The sequence below is a fragment of the Phytophthora parasitica genome, assembly GCF_000247585.1.
Source record: "Phytophthora parasitica INRA-310 unplaced genomic scaffold supercont2.1, whole genome shotgun sequence".
In the NCBI taxonomy this organism is placed as follows: domain Eukaryota; phylum Oomycota; class Peronosporomycetes; order Peronosporales; family Peronosporaceae; genus Phytophthora; species Phytophthora nicotianae.
The window spans coordinates 3,710,345-3,730,716 of record NW_008634126.1 but is presented as its reverse complement, the minus strand read 5'-3'; the positions used below and the strand labels follow the sequence as shown (position 1 = coordinate 3,730,716).

At 51.2% G+C, this 20,372-nt stretch overlaps 5 protein-coding genes across 5 annotated transcripts; 2 read left to right on the top strand and 3 right to left on the bottom strand.

The window, feature by feature from the left end:
• Positions 1-79: 79 nt before the first annotated feature.
• PPTG_01012 (hypothetical protein) lies at positions 80-3,043 on the bottom strand (the record flags this gene model as incomplete). Its single annotated transcript, XM_008892604.1, has 1 exon — positions 80-3,043. One exon carries the CDS (start codon positions 3,041-3,043, stop codon positions 80-82), a length of 2,964 nt encoding a protein of 987 aa, XP_008890852.1.
• Positions 3,044-3,148: 105 nt separating this feature from the next.
• Positions 3,149-7,639, bottom strand: PPTG_01011 (hypothetical protein; the record flags this gene model as incomplete). The annotated part of the gene is made up of 2 exons (XM_008892603.1): positions 3,149-3,157; positions 3,227-7,639. 2 exons carry the CDS (start codon positions 7,637-7,639, stop codon positions 3,149-3,151), a joined length of 4,422 nt encoding a protein of 1,473 aa, XP_008890851.1.
• A 924-nt stretch (positions 7,640-8,563) lies between these two features.
• PPTG_20825 (hypothetical protein) lies at positions 8,564-8,662 on the top strand (the record flags this gene model as incomplete). Its single annotated transcript, XM_008893024.1, has 1 exon — positions 8,564-8,662. The coding sequence occupies one exon, from the start codon at positions 8,564-8,566 to the stop codon at positions 8,660-8,662; it is 99 nt and encodes a 32-aa protein (XP_008891272.1).
• A 433-nt stretch (positions 8,663-9,095) lies between these two features.
• On the bottom strand, positions 9,096-9,191 carry PPTG_20824 (hypothetical protein; the record flags this gene model as incomplete). The annotated part of the gene is made up of 1 exon (XM_008893023.1): positions 9,096-9,191. One exon carries the CDS (start codon positions 9,189-9,191, stop codon positions 9,096-9,098), a length of 96 nt encoding a protein of 31 aa, XP_008891271.1.
• A 1,898-nt stretch (positions 9,192-11,089) lies between these two features.
• PPTG_01010 (hypothetical protein) lies at positions 11,090-13,913 on the top strand (the record flags this gene model as incomplete). The annotated part of the gene is made up of 6 exons (XM_008892602.1): positions 11,090-11,298; positions 11,708-11,811; positions 12,452-12,575; positions 12,889-13,065; positions 13,383-13,713; positions 13,761-13,913. The coding sequence occupies 6 exons, from the start codon at positions 11,090-11,092 to the stop codon at positions 13,911-13,913; spliced, it is 1,098 nt and encodes a 365-aa protein (XP_008890850.1).
• Positions 13,914-20,372: the final 6,459 nt, after the last annotated feature.

Sequence of the window (20,372 nt, the reverse complement as noted above, 5' to 3'; positions counted from 1 at the left end):
TTAGAGGTCTTCGAGATGGACATAAACAGATCCATATGGCTACATTTGAAGTAATACATGTACTACTACTAAAGCGCTGTCACCAGTGATTCGCTAGCTTCGGCTGCGCCTTGTAGTTGAGTATCCTTTCGTCGAGTGTGTATCGCCGATATCGATCCAGATCGCGTTCTTCCACGTGGATTGCACTTCTTGCATCAAAACTAGCATTAACTTTTACTGGAGACGCTTTAGGACTTGGGACTGCCACCTTCCGGGTCATTGCTTTGACCCCAGCGCATAAAATGCAGTTGGCGAGCGAGTGGAGAGCACACTTGGACTGGGTATCGCCCTGATAACTGAGGTTTGCAGAACTCGCTGGTTGGCTGTACGTGTAGGTAGATGCTGCAGTTGACGTCACCGTAGCTTTAGTGATACTACAGACCGTACTGCCCTTCGAGCAGATGAAGCAGCGTAGCAGTTGATGTTTCGCACAGGATCCATCCTGCGATTTCCGGGCCATTTCAGGTGAATTGGACGTCATAGAACTAGTCGTGAACTCCTTGGTTGGTTGTCGGCTGGGGACTTGCGTTGGTCGACAACCGCCACCCACTGAGCACAACATACATCCGGCGAGCTTGTGTTTTAGGCACACGTCAGTCATGGTGCTGATTATTGGTACGCGCACGGGCGGGCTGTACGCGATGCTTCCAGTGCTAGCGTTCTTCACTAATGGAAAGGTCTCTTGTCTCTGAACAGAGCTACTGTAGCCATTTACTGGGCTCGGATTGGCGTGTTTCTTGATGCTTTCTTGATGCTGGGTCAAAATTGTTGGCATCGATTTCGACGCCTGTATTGAAGGTGTCCATTCGGTACAAAAACTTGCTGCAGAGCTCGAATACGTCGAAGAGTTTTTAGTTAAAGCCAAGAATAGCGTGGGTTCATTTGGCTGGTAAAGTACAGGGGATACGCGCAATCCAGAACCTTGCTGTCTGGTTTTACCAATGACAGGTGCTTCGCCCACGCGACTTTCGTCCAAAGCACCCCAGCATGGGTTTTGGTTCATCAGGGGCTTCATATCTGGAGGTGCTGGCTGGGATTCGGCAGGGTCCTCGACTTGATTGGTAGCATCGTGTGCTGAATCACTCTGATCAGACGCACTCTTGTTGCTTTGGGTCTCCTTTACTTGTGGATCTTTGCTGGAGCTCAGAGCGTATCGTTCAAGAACTTGCTTGTACGCTCTACCAGCGGTACCATTGTCACGTCCAGCTCTTGTAAGGTTCTTTCGCGATCGAGACTTTCGCACTGCAGGAATGGATGAACTCTGACGTTTAGATCCTTGAGTTACCGTCACATTTTCAATACTCTTGCTATCATTCGTGTCGATTTGCTGTTCTAAGTCCTTGACTCGACTCTCTAAAGCTCGAATTTTCTTGACATCTTCTTCTCTCCACCTCTGGAAAACCACATTATCTCTCGTCAACTTCGTGATCTCTTTATCCTTCCCTTTAAGTATTTCCTGCAGTGTCTGATGCTCCTTCACTCGAATTTCGTGTCTCCTTCGCTGTTCGCTTTCCAGTCGTTCCCGTAATTTCACAATCTGGATCTTTGCCATCAGCAATTCAGTCGAGCCATCCACCACCTCATTCACTCGAATTGTCTGCATCACGGACCTCGCTCGGTCTGCGAACTGCAGTGTCCGAATTGTCTCGTCACACGCCTGCTGTGTAGCGTTAATCGTCGCTATCAAACATGACAGAGTGTTCCCACCGAAAGAGTCCTGTAACACACGAGTCAACGTCGAATCTCGATACGGGATGTGCTTCCTGCCTGTCTCGGTCAATGCCGCAATGCAGTTCCCCAATGCCGACAAGCTCGTATTGATAGTTTTCAGCTCCTGTGAGTGCGCGTCTTCCATCTGTACGTCCGTATTCCACTTCTCCGAGCCTGCAAGGTCCACCAGGTTCAATCTCGCTCTTCGAACGACTTGTCCTTCTCCATTTAGCGCAGGACACTGCGTCGTGATGTTTACTTGTACGATAGCGTGGCTTCTACTGCTTGAAAGATTCGACTCAGTCTCACGAACGCATCGATTGGTGTGGCCTTGGTGGATAATTTGCATGGCGTTTGAGAACGACGAGATCTTCTCGCTTGATAGTCCTCGAATAATAACACTAGTCGTGCCATCGATCATTGGCTGCTCGCGAAGAAGAAGAGGCTTCTGCCTCATGCGATCAGTGAGGAGATCAAACAGACGGTCGTTGTAGATCTGCAGGAAGCTCAAGTGCAGCTCGACTTGGCAGTTCTTGTGCTTCAAGATCGCCGCCTGGCCCAGCAAATAGCTGAGTGTGCGGGGAACAAGTCCCCACTCCGTGCTGTCTCGAGAAGAATCCAAGTCTCGACCGAATAGAGTGTGCGTCTTGCCTGTGCCGGTTTGTCCATATGCGAACACGGTGGCGTTGTATCCTTCCAGGCACGCTTGTACACTCGGTTCGATAGCTGCAAATACGTCCTCTTGCGTCGCATCACCCATGAACACTCGATCGAACGTGCACTCCGTCACTGTACTGCTGGTTCCTTGAGAAGTTATTGCTTGCACGCATAGACTAACACCCTCCTTCTCACCCGCAGTGACGACGATCTTGTCTTCGGAATTCAATGGGAGCCGGACACGAACTACAACTTGGATTCGCCGGTGCACGCTAGTATCTGCACTCGCGGTGGTCGTGGAACAATGATTCGCTAGCCTATCGGTATCATCCTGCTCAATCGCGGCTTGATGAAGGTCGCTATCCCCTGGCTGGTCATCTTCCTCGTCGCTATGGTCATCTGTCGAGTTGTCTGACGCCTCGTGTTGGTCTAAGGCAGCGTCAGAAAACAAATCCCAATCGTCGCAGTCGTGTACTTCCTCCCTGCTATCGATTGAGCCCGCAGTCGATGGCGCTGGGCTGGCAAACAAGCTCGTTAGTCCGTCAAGGCTGTTGAACTGCGCGGATTCTCTCTCATCTGTTCTCTCGCCTTCGGTCGTTTCGCTCATATCGCCTTCACCTGCTTTGACATCGCTCATGCACTCAAATAAAATAATTCAACTCCAACGTACTCTAAAAATATTATGGCCGTTTGGGTCACTGTGCTGTTATTTACCACACCTTTTGCACACCGGCAGCTCGCACTAATCCTGCTATAAATCAGACAACACGAACGTCAGTACGAACGTAGTGCATAGCTGCATCCTCAATAAAGTACGTACCACCAGTTCAGGGAAATGTTCAGCGACAACGAAGTCGAAGTCATCGACTTCCTTGGGCACCGCAAGGTTCTCCCACACCTTCGTTTGCGTCTCTACCTCATCTTGATTCTCTTCCTCATTCTCCGAGTCCTCTTGGTTAAAGCGTAAAGACTTTCGTCGAGAACTCCGACGTGGAGTGTGATCCCCATTGCTCGAACCAACCGAATCAGCTCGCGTTCGACGGCGCTTCGGACTTCTTTCTGGAGTAACTGGAGTAACTGGAGCTTGTGGAGCCGAGCGCTTAGCAGCACGAGTAGACCGACCTCCACTTGCAGCGCGAGGGCTGTTTCGGACGCGGTTTCGCGAGTTTCGCGGCGGCGTAGGAGCCACCTTTGCACGATGCGGAACGTCTGTCAAAGCCTCCCCTGTCAACTCGTAATACACTTCCTTCATGTGCGGAGTCGGCCGCTTTTTCAAGATCACGTCAATGGATAACTCCACAAGTGGCAGCTTGCAAAGATTCAACAGTCGTTTGTGTTGACGATCTCGTTGACGGGACATTTCCAGCAGCATTCTTCCACGCTCCAGTGAGCGCCGCAGATCTTGCAGTTGGCCTAAAATCTCCTGGGTGATCCACGACTGGCGGTTGACGTCGAAAGCTGCATCGGGTGGCGGGTGCGCCTCACAGTAAAACTTCCAGTCCGTGCGATTCGACCGAGCGCAGTAGAGTTTCTTCTGTGCAGCACAAATCGGGTGGAATCGGCGATGACACTGCGCACAATTGGCAAGCAATCCCTCTTTCTTGTCGCACAGCTCGCATCGCGTCGCCATCCCTTCATTTTTTAAAGTAGGAGTGTACGCACACAGCATGTGCTGTCTCTTGACCGTCTTCGCTTTCTGCCACTTGCTGCAGTACACGTGGATCCATTTGTTCAGCGAAGGGTGAGACGCTACGCCGTTGCTGTCCGGTCCCTTGAGTTGCGATGGAATTTTGTTGCCTGAGTTGGGCTGTCCTTGCATTTGCCGCTGCATACTCTGGTGTGCTAGTAACCACAGTTGCTGGCCTCCTCCAGGTGCTGGACGAATCGCTGTGCTCGCTGTCTTTGAGTCAGGAAGCGTCTTCCCGTTCGATTGGTTCACTAACACTGGAGGGTCGATACACGGCATCAAGTAGTCGGTTGCTTTAGCGCACACGACGCACACTGGCGTCCCATTTCCACCCGTCTGCGTACACCGCTCGCAGATCCAGTTACTTCTAAATATCGTAGCGGAAGATCCGATGTCCGAAATACAGCACTCCGGGTGGATGTATACATTGCAGTACTGGCAACGTATCATAAACTGCCTTCGATGCAGCATATTGACGTCCGTGAGCTCACCAACCAGAGGTGCGCAGTATTCGAAGCACGCAGAGCATACCGTCATGTCAGTCCAATCTGTCGCAGTAGGGTCCATATCGGTCACACTTAACTTGTTCTCAGCAGATAGCACGGCCTGGACAATGGATCCGGACAGCAACGAAGACGCGTCGTCTGTCTGTTTCTTTGCGCCGCTGCTGTAGTTGTCCTTGCTTCTCATTACAAAGTACGAATCGATACGGAATCGCGCGCGTCGACGTCGCTGAGCATGCTGTTCTGACGCAGGATAATGCTTGGGCAAGTGTCTCGAGCAGAACATCTGGAACTTCAAACCTGCTCCGCCACCAGCGTACATGTATCTCTCGTCTCCAAGCGAAATCGTCATGGGCAGACCCTCAAACCAACCGCAAAGTGGATGAAAGGATGTTGAACATTCCGAATGGCAGCACTGAATCGTACGTCCACAAGCGACTCTGCAGTGGACACACAGACTCCCCAACTCAATGGCAGGTACCTCAGGGTCGCTGCTTTTAGGAGTACTATGTTGCACGTTCGATGCCTGATCGATACGTGCATCAATCTCTGCGACTGAGTTCAAGAACCGCACTTGGTTCGTGGTTCCAACCAGACTAATCTCCGAAAGCTCGAACAGGTTACCGATCCAAACTTTCGGACACCACAGCGCACACACTACATGGACCCATTTCCCATCAACGGTACGTTTGAACGCGCCGTCACTCAAAGAACAGAGTTGGCAGAAGACATCTCTGGCCGGATCCAGTCCTTCTCGCGTAGCTCGACAGCGATCGCAGATAAACTCATTGCTAGGCACTTTAGCCATTCCATAACAGCGCTGGTGAACCGCCAGCTCGCATCGATCGCAGAAAATAATCGGATTCGTTTCGGGCGACTGACCATCGAAGCACACGACGCAGGTTCCGTCATCGATCGCGTCATCCTCGTCTTCTGTTGATCCCTCCTGTTCGTCACTTTCGGTTGCTTTCTTGTCATCTTTTTCAGGTTGATCGCCACTCTTGTAGCCGATTAATAAGCTCGAGCACAGTCGTTTCCAGGCTGCAAACTCGCGATAGTACATGTCTGTTGTCTGTGCTTTGAGTTGAAACGCGCTTTCGTTGCCCTCCTCGCCTTTCAGTATCTTGTATAAACTGCGAATACGAATGCGGTTTTGCTCCGTCGTGTTTTTGAGATGCTCCATGAGAAGGTTGATCGCAGGCGTAAATTCATCGGTCAATGGAGAGTCGGCAGGAGCAGATACAATACTAAGAGCTTGCGTATGACTCTCGAGAGTTTTCTCCAGCAGCGCGTTCTCCACTTGATCACAGGAATCGAGAGAAATCAGCAACTTATCACCCTTACCCAAAGGAACTTTCTTCGTCTGCATGTCAAAGCCAGCCAAGGTCGACACAGCGTCATGCTGGAAAGAGATCGCAAATGTCCCGTTATCTGCTGCGTGCTGATTCATAGCTTCGCCATCCCGTGAAACCAGCATTGAGTACTTGCAATCCACTGTGGTGTTCTCTCCATTCTTAAACTGTACATGCATGCTAGCTTCAGCGCCGTCTGGAACATGCATTAAGCCAGTACCAGCGTCCTGATCGACCGGCTTCGTGCACTCGGGGTTATGACGTATCTCAATCATCGGCTTTGCCAGGGGATCGCTCAGACAGCGACAGTGGCTGGCTCGCATAAATAAATCGCATTTGTGAGTGCACTTTTGCAGCACAAGGGACTGCGTTGGGTCCTCTGCATTGCGTTCCAACCGCACCGTGTCTCGACAGTGAATATCCGACGTTTGCAGAACCTTTCGACGCTTGAGAATATCCTCCAGCTTGACACCACACAAACTCTTGCACAGTTGCCCCATTCGTTTCTTCTCCAGCACACTACTATTGTAAAAATGGTTCTCCACCACCTTCCAGAAGTACGTCGAGTCCATGGGCGCTCCACTGTTCTGTCCAGGCCAAGAGGCGAACAAAACGTCCGACATGTCTGCTACCTCCACGTCCTCCTGAATGCCGTTACGCGGGGACATTTTGCGCTTCATGGCGTGCTTACTTTTCGGACAGCTATTCCTCATATGGCCCATCATGAGCGTTTCTCGTATGTGCTCTCCACACTCTGGACATGGGCGCATCGGCGTTTCCTGTCGTTTAAACTTACCGTTGGCCTCTCTGGTGTTCTTACGAGCATTGGGACTGCTCCTGTTCCTCTTTCCTTTCTTCGCTGGCGACTTTTCATTGTCCTTGTACACAATTTCCACAGGTTTCACGCCCAGTCGGTTCAATTCTTGCTTTCTCTTGTTCACATCAGAGCGAGTCATCCATCCCAGTAGACATTGCGTCTCGTGCGCCTCTTTATTGGGCAAAGTGACTTTATTGCCGCAGAATCGGCACTTGGGTTCGGTCGTGGACGGATGTTCGTCCTCGTATTTCTTTACTTCTGGCAGTGCACGCCACGAATTGTCCACCATCTCGTACTTGGTAGTGTCCACGTCGGATAGATGTGTTTTGCAGTGATACACCTGTTGATTTTGAGCATTGTAGCCCGTGAAGACGAGGCTGGAAGGAGAACGGAAGGCGCATACGACGTGGAAGGCCTTGGCGCAGCGGCCACTGACGCACTGGATGCAGCCGCCGCGTACACCGCAGATCCCACAGCGGAGTGTACTGCGGCTTTTATCGTACAGTGAGATCTGTACGGCCTCATCCATGACGCCCGTCAAGCTGTGGTACAGCTCTGGGATCCAATTGATACACAATACGTGGCACCAGACGTCGCTCTGATCTGTTAGCCGCAGCGCGCCGCCTGCGATGGGGCACACGGCACACTGAGGCGTCGGACGTGGTGATGGAGCCGAGGTGACGTGCTCACAGGCCTGACAGAGCCACGAGGACGCGCTGTCGCTATCGATACTCACGCCGTAACATTTGACGTGCACGCGGATGGAGCAGCGCACGCACCGGACGAGAAGCGTCCCTTGGTAGTCATCCAAACTCATGCAGATGCAGCAGGGATCGGGCGGAGACGCATCGGAAGCGCCGATAATGGAAGACATGATGAAGAGATCACTTGCCGACCTGGTAGGTTTCCCCGCGCCAAGTCCACGAGTGACGGTGGGTCGGACTTAAGGATTACTTTTAGAGAAACAAAGATCGATTAAGTACGAATTCGTACTTAATTGAAATAAAATAAAAATATTTCATCCTTTAAACCCAATTATTCTTTTTTAAAATTTAAAATTCCATTACAATTATGGAAAACACGTATTTTTTGGTCCCAAAAAAATCGTTTTTGGGTCGTCGATTTGTTATTTAATGTAATTTTGTAAGCTCACTGTGTTTTCAAAAATCCTATTGTGTACCGGTATCTAAGGTATTGGGCCAGTAACATGTCAAATTTGCAAGTCTTAAATTCATATCAATATACATTTTCACTAAAATGCCAATCCAGCGATAAATTTCTCATGAAAAGTGCTCTTTTTGGATAATTTCATGCACAGAACGCTGTAATCCTTCATGATATGAGGCACAGATGGCTCTGCTTTGAAGACATTTTCATTAAAAAAAAAAAGGGGGGGGGGGGGGGGCTCCGCTTTTATTTATAAGTTGTAAGAAGGCAAATTCATTAAGTCTTACCCATTTCAAATGGATTTGCTAAAATATAAATATACAATAGAAAGCATAATTTTGAAAAAATTGGAGATCTGATGGGCTAAACCTAGAGGCACATGACTTGTCGAGTGCACGTAAATGGTACATTACCTTAACTAGCCGAGCGCCGCCGCTTCGCGGTGGGTTTATGTTAAGCCGCAGATGTCCGTCCTGCCCGCCTCCGCTTCGCTTCGTCGGGTTTTATTTCTCTATACAAAACCCTTTTTAATATTTTAATAACCGTACAGGGGGCCAAATGGTTAAATAAATACTAAAAAATGTCAGGACAGTGCAGCTCTCATCCACGTATGCCGAAGGGGCTGTGGCCAATGGGCAAGCGTGTGCACTCGTCAATCAATACGGAAGGCCGAAACCCCCAGAGCACATCCATCCTGGTGCAGGGGGCCCCACCCAACCCACCAGGATAAGTTTACCCCTCTAACATCGCTTCAGGGCTTCGGGAAGCCCCGCCGTAGCGGGAAGCCACAGGAAACTTGGAAATACATGCAAACTCGTATGAAATAAGCAGCGCACCTTGTCCTTGTTGCCTTTTCCGGCCTCCAGTTCGCGCCAAAAGTGAGAATGTGAGCTTTTCAGCGAATCATAGCCAGCATAACATTTCGACCAATTAAAAAATGTTTCTTATCCATTTCGACCAATCAAAACATTTCATTGAGCTTTATTTTTTTGCTTGCGCTTGTGGGGGCGGCGACGGTGAGTGCGGTGATGACCTCGGCGCTCCGGGGCCGGTCCCATCAGATCCTGCACAGCGTCAGCACTGCGTTGGCGGCGCGCAAGAACGTGGGGGGGGGGGGGACGCGCGCGCGTCGTGCGTTTTCGTTGCGCCGTCAGAAGAGATAATTATTTGGCGAGGCCTCGCAGGAACGGCATCTGCGTGCATCTTCGCGAGCGTTCACGTTCGGGAACGCCACCCACAGCAAGCGGATGCGGCAGCATGCACACCGGGCGCGTGCCGCATCTGACTTCCACGACTGCACGATGCCCGTGCACGTTGGCGCGGCACACCCGACATACACGGGGCGGCACTTGGTCTTGGTCGTCGCTTGACATTGGCAAATTAAACGCAGTGCCGACTAACCATTAAAATAGTGGCGAATTTTGTAATTATCAGTCTATTTCTGCAATTTTGGATAGTGTGACACTTTAAGCCGACGACGCTCCAATCGATGTTTAGGATACGTATTCTGATTGATTCCTTCAATTTGTCACTCTATTCCAGCTTCAGCCAAAACTTTGATGCAAGCGTGATTTTTCTCCCGCTTCACTCGCTCAGTTTGCGTCTCGCGTATGTCTTCACGTTGTGGTCGGACTTAGAGCAGCTGCTACAGTATATTGGAGAGTCTTGGTTGATGTACTCGGAGTGAATTACACTATTTGTGTGCTGAGGCGTCCGAATCGGACGGGTAGGATACAGAGGACATCATGCTACCAGTCGATTGATTGTCGTCGCAGTTCTCCGGGTTTGGAAGTTTTCAAGGGCATGAAGTCGTGCTCGCGCTGGGCCGACAGGTTGCCGGGTGTCTGGCCCGCTGGTAGATACTCGACTAATTCGAGAGTCACTGGGGCCAGTGCAGGCGTTCGTGGAGGTGCCGCTGTGGAGGTATGTCAAGTTGCAACGTTTTTGAACGCGAACAGATTCTGTGCGGTCACCGGTGTCTGCAACAACGCTCTTACAGAGGGTCTGGCCCTCGAAATCGCACGAAACGGTCTCATTGGGTTTCTATGACTTGTCATCATCGAGAGTACCCCGCCCGGGGAGGTTATCGACCAGTATCTCGGTGATATCGAGCTCTCCGGTCCTCCCTGTAAAATGCACGTGCAAACGAGGGCTACCCATGCAGTTGAAGACGTTGACAATGGGACAAAGTTATTGGGGATCGACGCCATTGTTGCAGGAGGGCTGCTGGGGTTGATCAATCACTCATGCAACCCGACTGCGCGTTTCCACAAAGTGCAAACCGGTGGAAATCCGACGGTGGTTGCCGTCTCTGTACGCGAAGTCCAGCTAAGCGAAGAAGTCGCTGTTTCCAATGGAGATTGCCTGTTGTTGCTATACAAGTGGGGATAAGTGGGATGCCAACATCGCTACTTCCAGCACTGGCGAGCTCACCGTCAGCGTCACCCTAACATCGTGCGCTCCAGAGTCCATAATAATGTGGCGCTTGCATGAGTTCATGTATCTTGTTTGCTTTACATGTAGCTCAATTTGCTACGCGGCCAAAAGATTGGATGATGCTGACTGCCAAAACGAAGTTGTTTCTTCATCTACTCATAATGCTAAGTATTATATATTTATTAAGAGCTTGGCATGACGGACATCAACATTAGATTTTTTCTTGCTGCCATTCGATATTCATCTCCTCGGACCGCAGGCATCGGACTACCATGGTCCGTCAAGCTTTGCATGCCTACTATATTTGTGATTGCGACCTTTAACGAAGCCTGTATCACCTGGAGAGCCTTCACTATCAATTTTACTAGCAATTGAAGAACATTTAAACACTGGAGATGTCGAGATAAAGCAATTACATTACCAAAGCTCACTGTTACTATGCTTAAACTACTTGGCCCCTGTTTCACAGCTCGGGCGCAGGAATGCTACCAAAGCGTCAATGCCGATGAGCAGATGCTTTTGTGCCCTGTCGTCGACAATTAATACTATTATCCAATTTGAGCTGGAGCCGTTGGGTCGCAACATCTAGGAAAAAGTGGCCTCTCAGTACAATGTCAAATGCGAAAGGACCTCTCAAGCGCGCGACTATGTGTCACTGCGTCGAAAGTCTAGGACCCTGTAGTCGGAGCCTAAGTCAAGCCGTTACAACGGAGAGATACATATGCACGTAAGGTCCATTGTCCTACCGCAAGAGACCCAGCAAGGTCTGGAGGAGCGCGTTGGTAACCATACCCTGGACGACGGTTTCGATGCCGGTGAGAAGACGAGGTCTAGCGTCGCGACGAGGAAGCGCTGGGGTCAGGCGATACGGGCGAATTCGAGCCGGAGTCCGAGGAGCCTCCTCGAAGTGTTCCAGAGAAGTGAGGTAGAGTACGTTTCTAAAAATGAGAAGATAGAACATTATGGACTGGCACTATTCTGGATTAGGGACACTGTCGCCCTGGATATGGGAATGTTGCAGTAGATACACCGGAGAGAGATGGATTGGGACGAAGTCCGCTGCGATATGACAACTCCGACTGACAATGATGTTTGAATGACGTATATCAAGACGTGACGAGGAGGGATCCAGAGAGCTCAAGATCTCGCACTACCAAGCCGAAGTCGACGATATAAGAGGATGAACTTTGAGAATCCTGGGCTTGAGCGACTAGATCGGAGCGATTGGGCTAAGCACCACGGGAATGAAGATCGCGAGAACGTGGAGTACCCGACCAGAGCCAAGAATTACGGATCTGAACATGGTGAAACGGAATTTTGCCAATCCAACGTCCGACAGCCTCGACCGTGGACTCTCGAGTATGGACGTTCGGATCCTGCGGATCTCGGATGGCAAGATTGGGATGGCCCACGTGTCGAAGAGCATGATAAATACCTGTGGAAGTTGGATCAAGACGGATCCTCCCTTGACATACCAAGATCGTCAGGATCTGGAGTATGCGTGTCATGATTGGGAGAGATCCGCTGCGTTCCCGCCATAAGACGAAGACTACGCTACAGAGCGATCAAGATCCGATATGAAGGACAGCTGGGCGACGAATATCAACAAGGAAGAGCAGGTACATAGCGGAAGATGAAAGATCTAAAGGTAGAAACAGTTGGTGTATATGACCTACCTATAAATTTTGACTCGAATTTGTGTTGTATTATACAAGTGCCTTCGTGCCCTCAAGATCTGGAACGACATTGACCGCACAAAATCGGGGAAGGTTGGGAATCACAGATTTGATCTTGGTTGTGATACCTAGATATAGTATTGGCCAGATCACACCACCTAGTGAACGTTCCCTTACATGTGCAGATCAATCCGGTTAACCAGATTTACTGCTTGGCCGGAAGTACCTATCGACCCTCAACTATCAAGATCCAGCGATAGGAAGGTGGCAGGAGATTATAGACACTGAAACGAGAAAACACAAGCAGATCAAGGGAAACGAAACCGTTCGCTGTATTGATCTCCTAGTGGCACGTATGTTGTACCCTCACACTCGACGACTGACAGATCTCTGGGCAACGCCAACAGCACGTTCTGTTCCTATCGGTACTTTTGGTAGCTACGTGTCGAAGTCGCGCTTCGGTCGAATCATGCAGAACTTGCACTTCTCCGAAACTCCGACCCACAGGCCGATACAGTCAGAGCATGGAAGGTGAGACCAGTGGTCCAGAAGTTGCAGCAGACATTCCGTGCAGGCTATAACGTACCTCCAGTAATGGCGATCGATGAGGCGGTGGTCCCTTCGCGCAGCCGGCACAACGTGACGCATCGGTACCTGAAGCACAAGCCCCACAAATGAGGCCATGACGTGCTGTGTCGAGACTGCGTATTGCTTGCGGTACGTGGTGCATGCAGCTCGTGTGTGGTGCAGAAGTATCGCGGCTCCAAGATGGAGTTTGCGATATGTTTTTTCGGCTTAGTTAAACATGTTGTCTTACAAACATGCTGTTTATATGGCATGCTAGGCTGGCGGTCTATTGTGGAAAGGCCCAACACGAAAGTGAACTAGGAGGCGACTCCCCAACTAAGATCTTTGCTGATCCAAACTCCGATCCATCTGCAGTGGTGCGCAACCTCGACGAAGTCCTGCCACCTCCGGAGCCCGATTTAGACTTCACTGTTGTGACAGATTGCTTCTACACGTCAGTGAGGCTTGCTTTGCTGCCGTTGAGTTGCAATGTATACAGCATTGTCACCATTCAGTCGAACATGGAAAGGAAGTGGCTACACCGCACGCTACGTATTTTTCTGACGTGCCACGTGGATCAACGAAGGTGGCTGTGCTGAAGAGTATACCCCATATGACAGCGCCTCTTTGGTGGGATCGGTAGCCAGTCTAGTTCCTTGTTACTGGAGGCAGTAGAGCAATGAAGACTTGCGGTAGGTAGAGTTGTGGCCCAGATTACTGCAGGCGCAAAATACTTGGGTTTTGTATGTGTATGAAATATATATTTTCCAGAGAGACGACTGCTTGGAGGGACGAAAGTCGTCGCTCCGTGCCCACCCATGATACGCGATTATCACCGCTAGATGGGTGGGGCGAAATACACGACCAACTGCTTCTTCAGCGATACTCGCTGCAACTCTCGGTCGTCTTTAGAAAATATTATAAGACCATTTTCCTCGGTCTGGTTGATATGACCATTGTGAACACGTTCATCATCTACCGTGAGGCTTGCAAGCAGCGAAACGAGCCCCCAGCAGACCCTGCCATGTTCTTGCGGCACCTGCAGGAACAGAGGTTGGAGCTGACGGCCAGTAACTTCGCCGATGTAGTGCGAGTCCATGAGGTGCTAAAACCAATGCTTGCTACTAACCGCTCGTGAATATGTGATAGATTCTTTCCCTTACAGCCTCCGTACAGACCGAGACGCTAGGATCCAACTCCACCGAGCACAAACTCACTATGTTCCAAGATTGGAACCAGTTTGGTGATCAGAAGCAGCATCCCAAACAACCGCAGCACCAATGCAAGGTTTGCTCAATCTGAAAGCGCAAGGTCAGCGGGCGATGTGCTAGCTGCATTTACTGAGCAGCCTGTAGCAAGGGCAATAGCGGTAAGTACTCTTGTTAGCCTATTTGTATGCTGAGAAGCTACCCTTGGTGTTGTTGCCTGTGTAGCGTCTACCTGTGTGACCGCCTCCGACCAAACCACTACCCATATAACACGCTTACGTGTTTCCAGATCTGGCACTCTAAATGGAAGAATGGAAGTGAACGTCCGCGCCCTCTCGTCCGCCGCAACATTCAATTGAGAGGACTGAGGAAGAAGTCCATTGCATACTACGTGCATCGTTTTGCGCATAGACTAAATCTTGCAATTGTCTCTGCATCAAAAACGACATTATCGGTAGCGGAACTGTTTGATGTGATACAAAACATTCACACAACGTGCAACGTCTAAGTTTGATGGACTCGGCAAAAAACAAAAAGAGGTTTTAATCCAAGAAGGTGGGCTGCAAACAGGAAAGGGGCTGACCCAACCGCTTAACACAGAGGCACTTTGCGTTACAAGATGGAACTGTAGAGTACGGGCGCTTCTTCGTGTTCGCTGGCTATGGAATTCGATTATTAACATATTGAATCTCGTGGCCAAGGACGCATCCAACTTTCATAAAGAGCGGACGCAATGGAATTTCGACCAAAATGAGTACTTTTGATTTTGTTTCCTACATGGAGGTCCTAATTCTAGTTCTTAAAAACAAATATAATATCTCAGAATCTCCAGAAAAAATGATATGGATATTGCATCGGCAGCTCGGCTGGTGAAACAGATTCAGCTGAATTTGAAACAATGACTTCGACAAATGTAAACAAAATGGTAATCCAGATGGCTTCACCGCAACCTGGACGAAGGCAACTACTTTTTGTAGTTCTGTGTCTACCGATAGACGCATATTTGTTCCTTTTAAGACTGATTCATGGTCGAGAAGAGGTCACAGAAACAGAGAAAAAGGGAAGCCCAACATTCCTGGTGCAGATACTTCAGAGAAACGCTCATTTTTTTTTCACGATGTATATCTGGAAAGTTGTTAAGAACATAGCGGCTGAGTTGAAACGACGAGTTGGTGCCGATATGCTCCATTTACTGGAATTGTGGAGGTATAAGTCCTAGAAACAACTTCACGAACTAGAATCCAGATTCGATCTGCAGAATCGCTAGTGATCGTTATCCAGATGATTTTAAGAGACAACTACCATCAGTAAGAAAACAACCTGCAAAATTTGGGGAGATGGCACGAGTGGATACGAGATTTCAAAATCAAAACTATTAACGATCTCAGCACTGCAATCATGTCTGCTGGTATGAACAGGATCTTTCCGATTCTATATCGAGTCGTCCAGCTCGTTTGAGTCCTACCGTATCTACTGCAAGTACCGAGCGCTCATTTTCTACAATGAAACGCGTGAAAACACGACTGAGGACCACCTTGAACGACGAGTGGGTATCGGACCTCTTGATTCTGGCACTCGAACGCGATTTATCTACAGATATTGATCGTGATGAGACCATCGATAGTGTGACGGGCTATTGTCACACAAGCAGCTACCGTGTCACCACGGTAGTCAATCAGTACACCACTGGTTGGCGCGGTCTCACGTTTCGAGACCGCGCCGTTAACTACGAATCTTAGAGTTAAATCTTCCAGCTTCCTCACGACCCGTTACACCTGGTAGCACTTAGTACCCCGTCCAACAACCAAGATGAACAACGCGTCCAAGATGACCAGCACGTCCCTCGAGCATGCCAGCTTCCCTAATCTTTCTTCGATCGAATGGGAGGCGCTACATCGCCTGACCGCCGCGTCCAGCAAGGCTGTCATCCAGACGCTGCTGACGGCTGGCTCGGAAGCCCAACAACGCGTGGCCGCTCAGGAGTTCGTGGCGCGTGAACTCGCTGATCTTCGTCAGCGGGTGTCGACTCCCACGCCCACCAAGAGCAAGTCCGACATCGTCAAACTCGATGTCTCCACGTACAGTGGTGAAGGTGGTGACTGCCTTCATCTCAACCGGTGGTTCTGCGAAGTGGACATAGCTGTCGAAACTCGGCAGTTGTCTACCGATCTAGCCCGGACGCGCTTTCTCCAAACTGACGGAGAGAGCGAAGGAATGGGCGCTCGGCGAGTTCGTTACCAACGCCTCCTGCTTCTCCACCACGGAGACGATGAAGGCCGACCTGCGGCTCGCGTTCGAGCCACCCCGAGACGAGAGGGTTCAACGCTCGGCCTTCCTGTCGCTCAAGCAGTGCGCAATTGACCGTACTCGAGTACATCCAGCGCGCGCGAAATCTCATCTCATACGTCACCTCCTACCCGTGGACATGGCGAGGCAGGTCGATGTCTTCGTCTCCGGCATCAAAACTGGATACCAGCGCTTCTACTTGACGAGAAAGACCCCTGCGACTCTCGAAGAAGCGTTTTTCGTGGCACTTCGAGAAGACTACAGCGTGGCCGCTTCGCAAGCATTCGACTCCTCTCGAGCCCCAGCACCTGAACTGGAGCCGGAGCCAAAGGAGATTGACGCTATCCGGCACTACAATGGGCGACGTGCCATGCCGACATCGACGCGCCAGATGAAATGCTTCCGCTGTCGTAAACGCGGTCATTTCGCGGCTGTGTGTCATGCCCCGGCGCCCGTGTTTGCGAACGTCTCCATCGGGACTGACGTCGCCGCTCCAAAAAACGGCGACAACCAGTAGGTGCGGGGCGCCCTACTGGCCGTGAAAGGAGAGATGGATCCCTGGTGACGGATCCCCCTCCTAGCCCTCCAGTGGTTCATGCACAGTTTTTTGCCACCACTTCTGACAGCAATTCGAGACTGATTGTCGAGCGATGGTCCTTCATGTGCAGCGTGTGAGCGCGCAACATGTGCACACCCTGAGTTTGGCCCTCGAGGCGAACCCGACACGTGTCCTGATGAGCAGCGGCTCTCGAGTAAACAAGATGTGAGTGAGCATGGTCTCTCACACGCGTTCGTAGCTGAGCTCCCGCATGTGGTCGAGCGGGAGCTCCCTGGAAGACTCGATACGGTCGAGACGTGTATCCCGTATCTGGACGCCGAATCGGTCAATCGGCGTCGCGATTCGACAGACATGGCCGAGCATGGGCTCTTATCTCCTGTCTTGCAGGACGAACAACGTCCGGTGCCGTCGTGGTAGTCGAACACCACGACGGTCACGTGTTTTTCAACTGCCTCTGTTGATCCGGAGTCTGAAACCATATCCGTTATGGTGGGAGATGCCTGTGATCGTCCAGCACGCTTGTTCAAACTCGAGGTCGCACGCCCTCCGTGCGACGCCGACGCTATCACCAATCTTCCCGGCTTGTCGTGGAAACATTTCCTCCGCGACCTGAAACACGGCGAGGTTGACCAATTGTGTATGCTTGTGGCAGAGGACGCCGCATCCATCGCGGCTATCATGTTGGTTCTGCGGACTCAGCGTCCGATCCGCGATATCGTTCCAAAGGGGCCGAACCCAAAAGCGCTCGCGAAGTACGGTATGCGGCTCAGTCGTTGCCGGCTCTCCAAGCGTCTGGCATCCCTGCGGTCTCCCTAGTCCAGGAATTTATCGATATCTTCCCTGACAAGGTCCCAGCCGCCATGCCCCCAGATCGCGGCTTACGGCACAAAATCGACCTCGTGCCCGGATCGAAGTACTGCGTGACTTGACAGTGGCCCCTTCCCCGCGACCAAGTTGAAGCAATTGACGCCTACTTTGAAAGTCGCCGGCAAGCCGGCTACGTTCGCGAAACCCCATTCCAGCCCTACCTTCTGCGTTAAGCGACGGGCGAATGGAGAATTGGCCACACTTTCAACAAGCTCAACGGTGCCACGATCTCGGCGCAGACGCCGATTCCCCGCAAGGACATGGTGCTCGACACCATGTCGGGCAGCACCATTTACAGCGATTGATCTGCTGGACGGCTTCTATCAGATTCTGATGCGAGAAGACGACGTCCCGCTGACCGCTGTCAACACGCCCAGCGGAATGCTTTGGGAATGGATCGTGGTGCCGCAGGGGCTCAAAATGCCCCGGTCATCTTCAACGGAATGGTGTCCAATCGTCTGCGCCCGTATCGCGACTTCGCACCCAGCTACTTCGACGACATCTTCTTTCATAGTCATGCCGAGGACGACATGACCGACATCGAGGTCCACCTTCGGCACCTCCGCAAGGTGTTCTAAATGATGCGCGAGAACAAGCTGTATGCAAACTTGAAGAGGTACATCTTCAGCGCTCCTGAGATCCCGGTACTCGGGAGCTATGCCAGCAAGGTAGGGGTCCGCGCAGACTCAGAGAAGATTGCGGCCATGTGATTGGCCAGCTCGGCAGGACCAGAAGCAGCTGAGGCAGTGGCTCGGGCTCGCCACATACCTCCACCACTACGCGAAGAACTTCGCCGAGACCGTCCACCCGCTGTCGCAGCCCCTCAAGGCCGACGCCACATGGACATGGCGTCCTGAGCACCAGTCGGCATTCGACACGGGGAAGGCGAGCTTGTCCACCGCGCTTGTAACGGAGTTACACGCAAGTGGCTACATGTAGCCACTTGATTACGACAATGGGTTTCACGTTGGTGTGAGATATTCCAATGGTTACATTTGACAGACCACTGGTCTGTGTGCATTTAGACTTCCTATTGGTTGAAAGGCGACCTCTTTCAACCAATTAGCTTAGCAGGATTCTGCCAACCACTCGTTGGCAAACACCTTTCATTTAGACTATCCCTTTAGGAGGAAACCCAAACACAAAACAAAAACATAAATAACAGTTCTCCATTTTACGGTAAATCGGCTTTGGTTTCTTATTTAAGTAAATATATACTTACGAGTCGTAAGTATAGTTAATCTAAGTTTAAACAAACTACGCTTCCTCATACACGTGCGCTGATGTGTACGCCGAAGTAGTGGGCACACAGTGAGCCCATTACAGCCCCCGTTCTCATGCTCCCTGATCACTCGAAGCCGTTCCACGTCGTTTGCGATGCAAGCGACTACGCCACTGGGTGCGTCTTGATGCAGTTCGGCAATGGAGGGCGCGAACGAGTTATCAGCTACTAGTCTCGCCAGCTGAAGCCGGCGGAGCGCAACTACCCCGTCCGTGATAAGGAGCTCCTAGCCATGCGCTACGCACTCATCAAGTTTCGCGTGTACCTGTTGGACGAGCAGACCTTCGCCATCTACACCGACCACGCTTCGCTACGGACGGCGACCAAGAGCCCGCACCTATCCCACCGTATGGCGCGATGGCTTTCCCTCTTCTCCGAGAACAACTTTGTCGTTCGCTACAAACCTGTCAAGACCAACATCCTCGCCGACGCGTTGTCGCGTCGGCCGGACTACGCGCAGTCGGGTCGCCATGCAGTTGGCGACGAGGGCGACGACGAGTGTGCCGTGTGCACAGCCGAAGAACTCGCTGCGGTTGCAGTCGCCGCGAGCAGCCCTCCCCGCGACATGATAGCGACCGCGTACGAGTCCGACGCGGCATGCATGGAGATGATCAAGTATCTGCAAAACCCGTCCGACTCGACACGGCGACGTTTGTCAACGTGTACCCGTTCTCGCGTCGACCGACACGGCCTTGATGGTGATCTACTGACTGACCAAGTTGATCGTGACGACCCACGACGCATCGTCGTTCCGCTCGACGACGAACTTTGAGCTCGTCTCATTCACGAGTTCCACGATTCTCCCAGTAGTGGCCATCTTGGACACGAGAAGACGGTCGCGTCACTCTCGAGAGCCATCTACTGGCCGCACACGCACCAATGTGTGCACAAATGGGTACGCTACTGCGAAGCGTGTCAATGCGTGAAGCCCTCGCATTCGAAGCAAGCGCCACTTCGTTCACTCGAAGTGGCTGCTGCGCCGTAGTCGTCCGTCGGCACGGACTTCGTCTTCGGCCTTCACCGTGATGCGCAAGGGCGTCCGGGAATTTGTGGTGAAGCGACAGTTGGCTTTTACGAACAAGAAGCTGAGTGATGGGAAGTGACCCGATCCAGCCCTGAGACTCGTGGTCGACGACGGTGCATCAGTGATTACGTCATCATCTGTGAGGATTACGTAATCATCGGAGTGGATCGAGATGATGCAATCATTTGGATACATGATCTACCGACAAGGACTCGATCTACTGTTGACATATCAACTGATTTTGACTCATGGTAAGTACCACGCGACCAGGCTTCAGAGGGGATAGAAAGGACATCACAGGATGGGTAGAAAGTATTGGACCGCTAGGACTTAAAGGAATAACAGAGTGGAATTTGCCTTATCAAGAACAAGTGTCTTCGGTTCAAGATTAGAAGGCTGTAGCGGGAAGTATATTGGCCCATACAGTACTCAAGTCATTCTACGAAGGGCACGCGTCAGTCGCCGAAGTTAGCAGCTTGGCCGGTCGATCGTCTCCGCTCTCGCCCTCAACTCCCCCGCTATAGGAAGCGGTCAA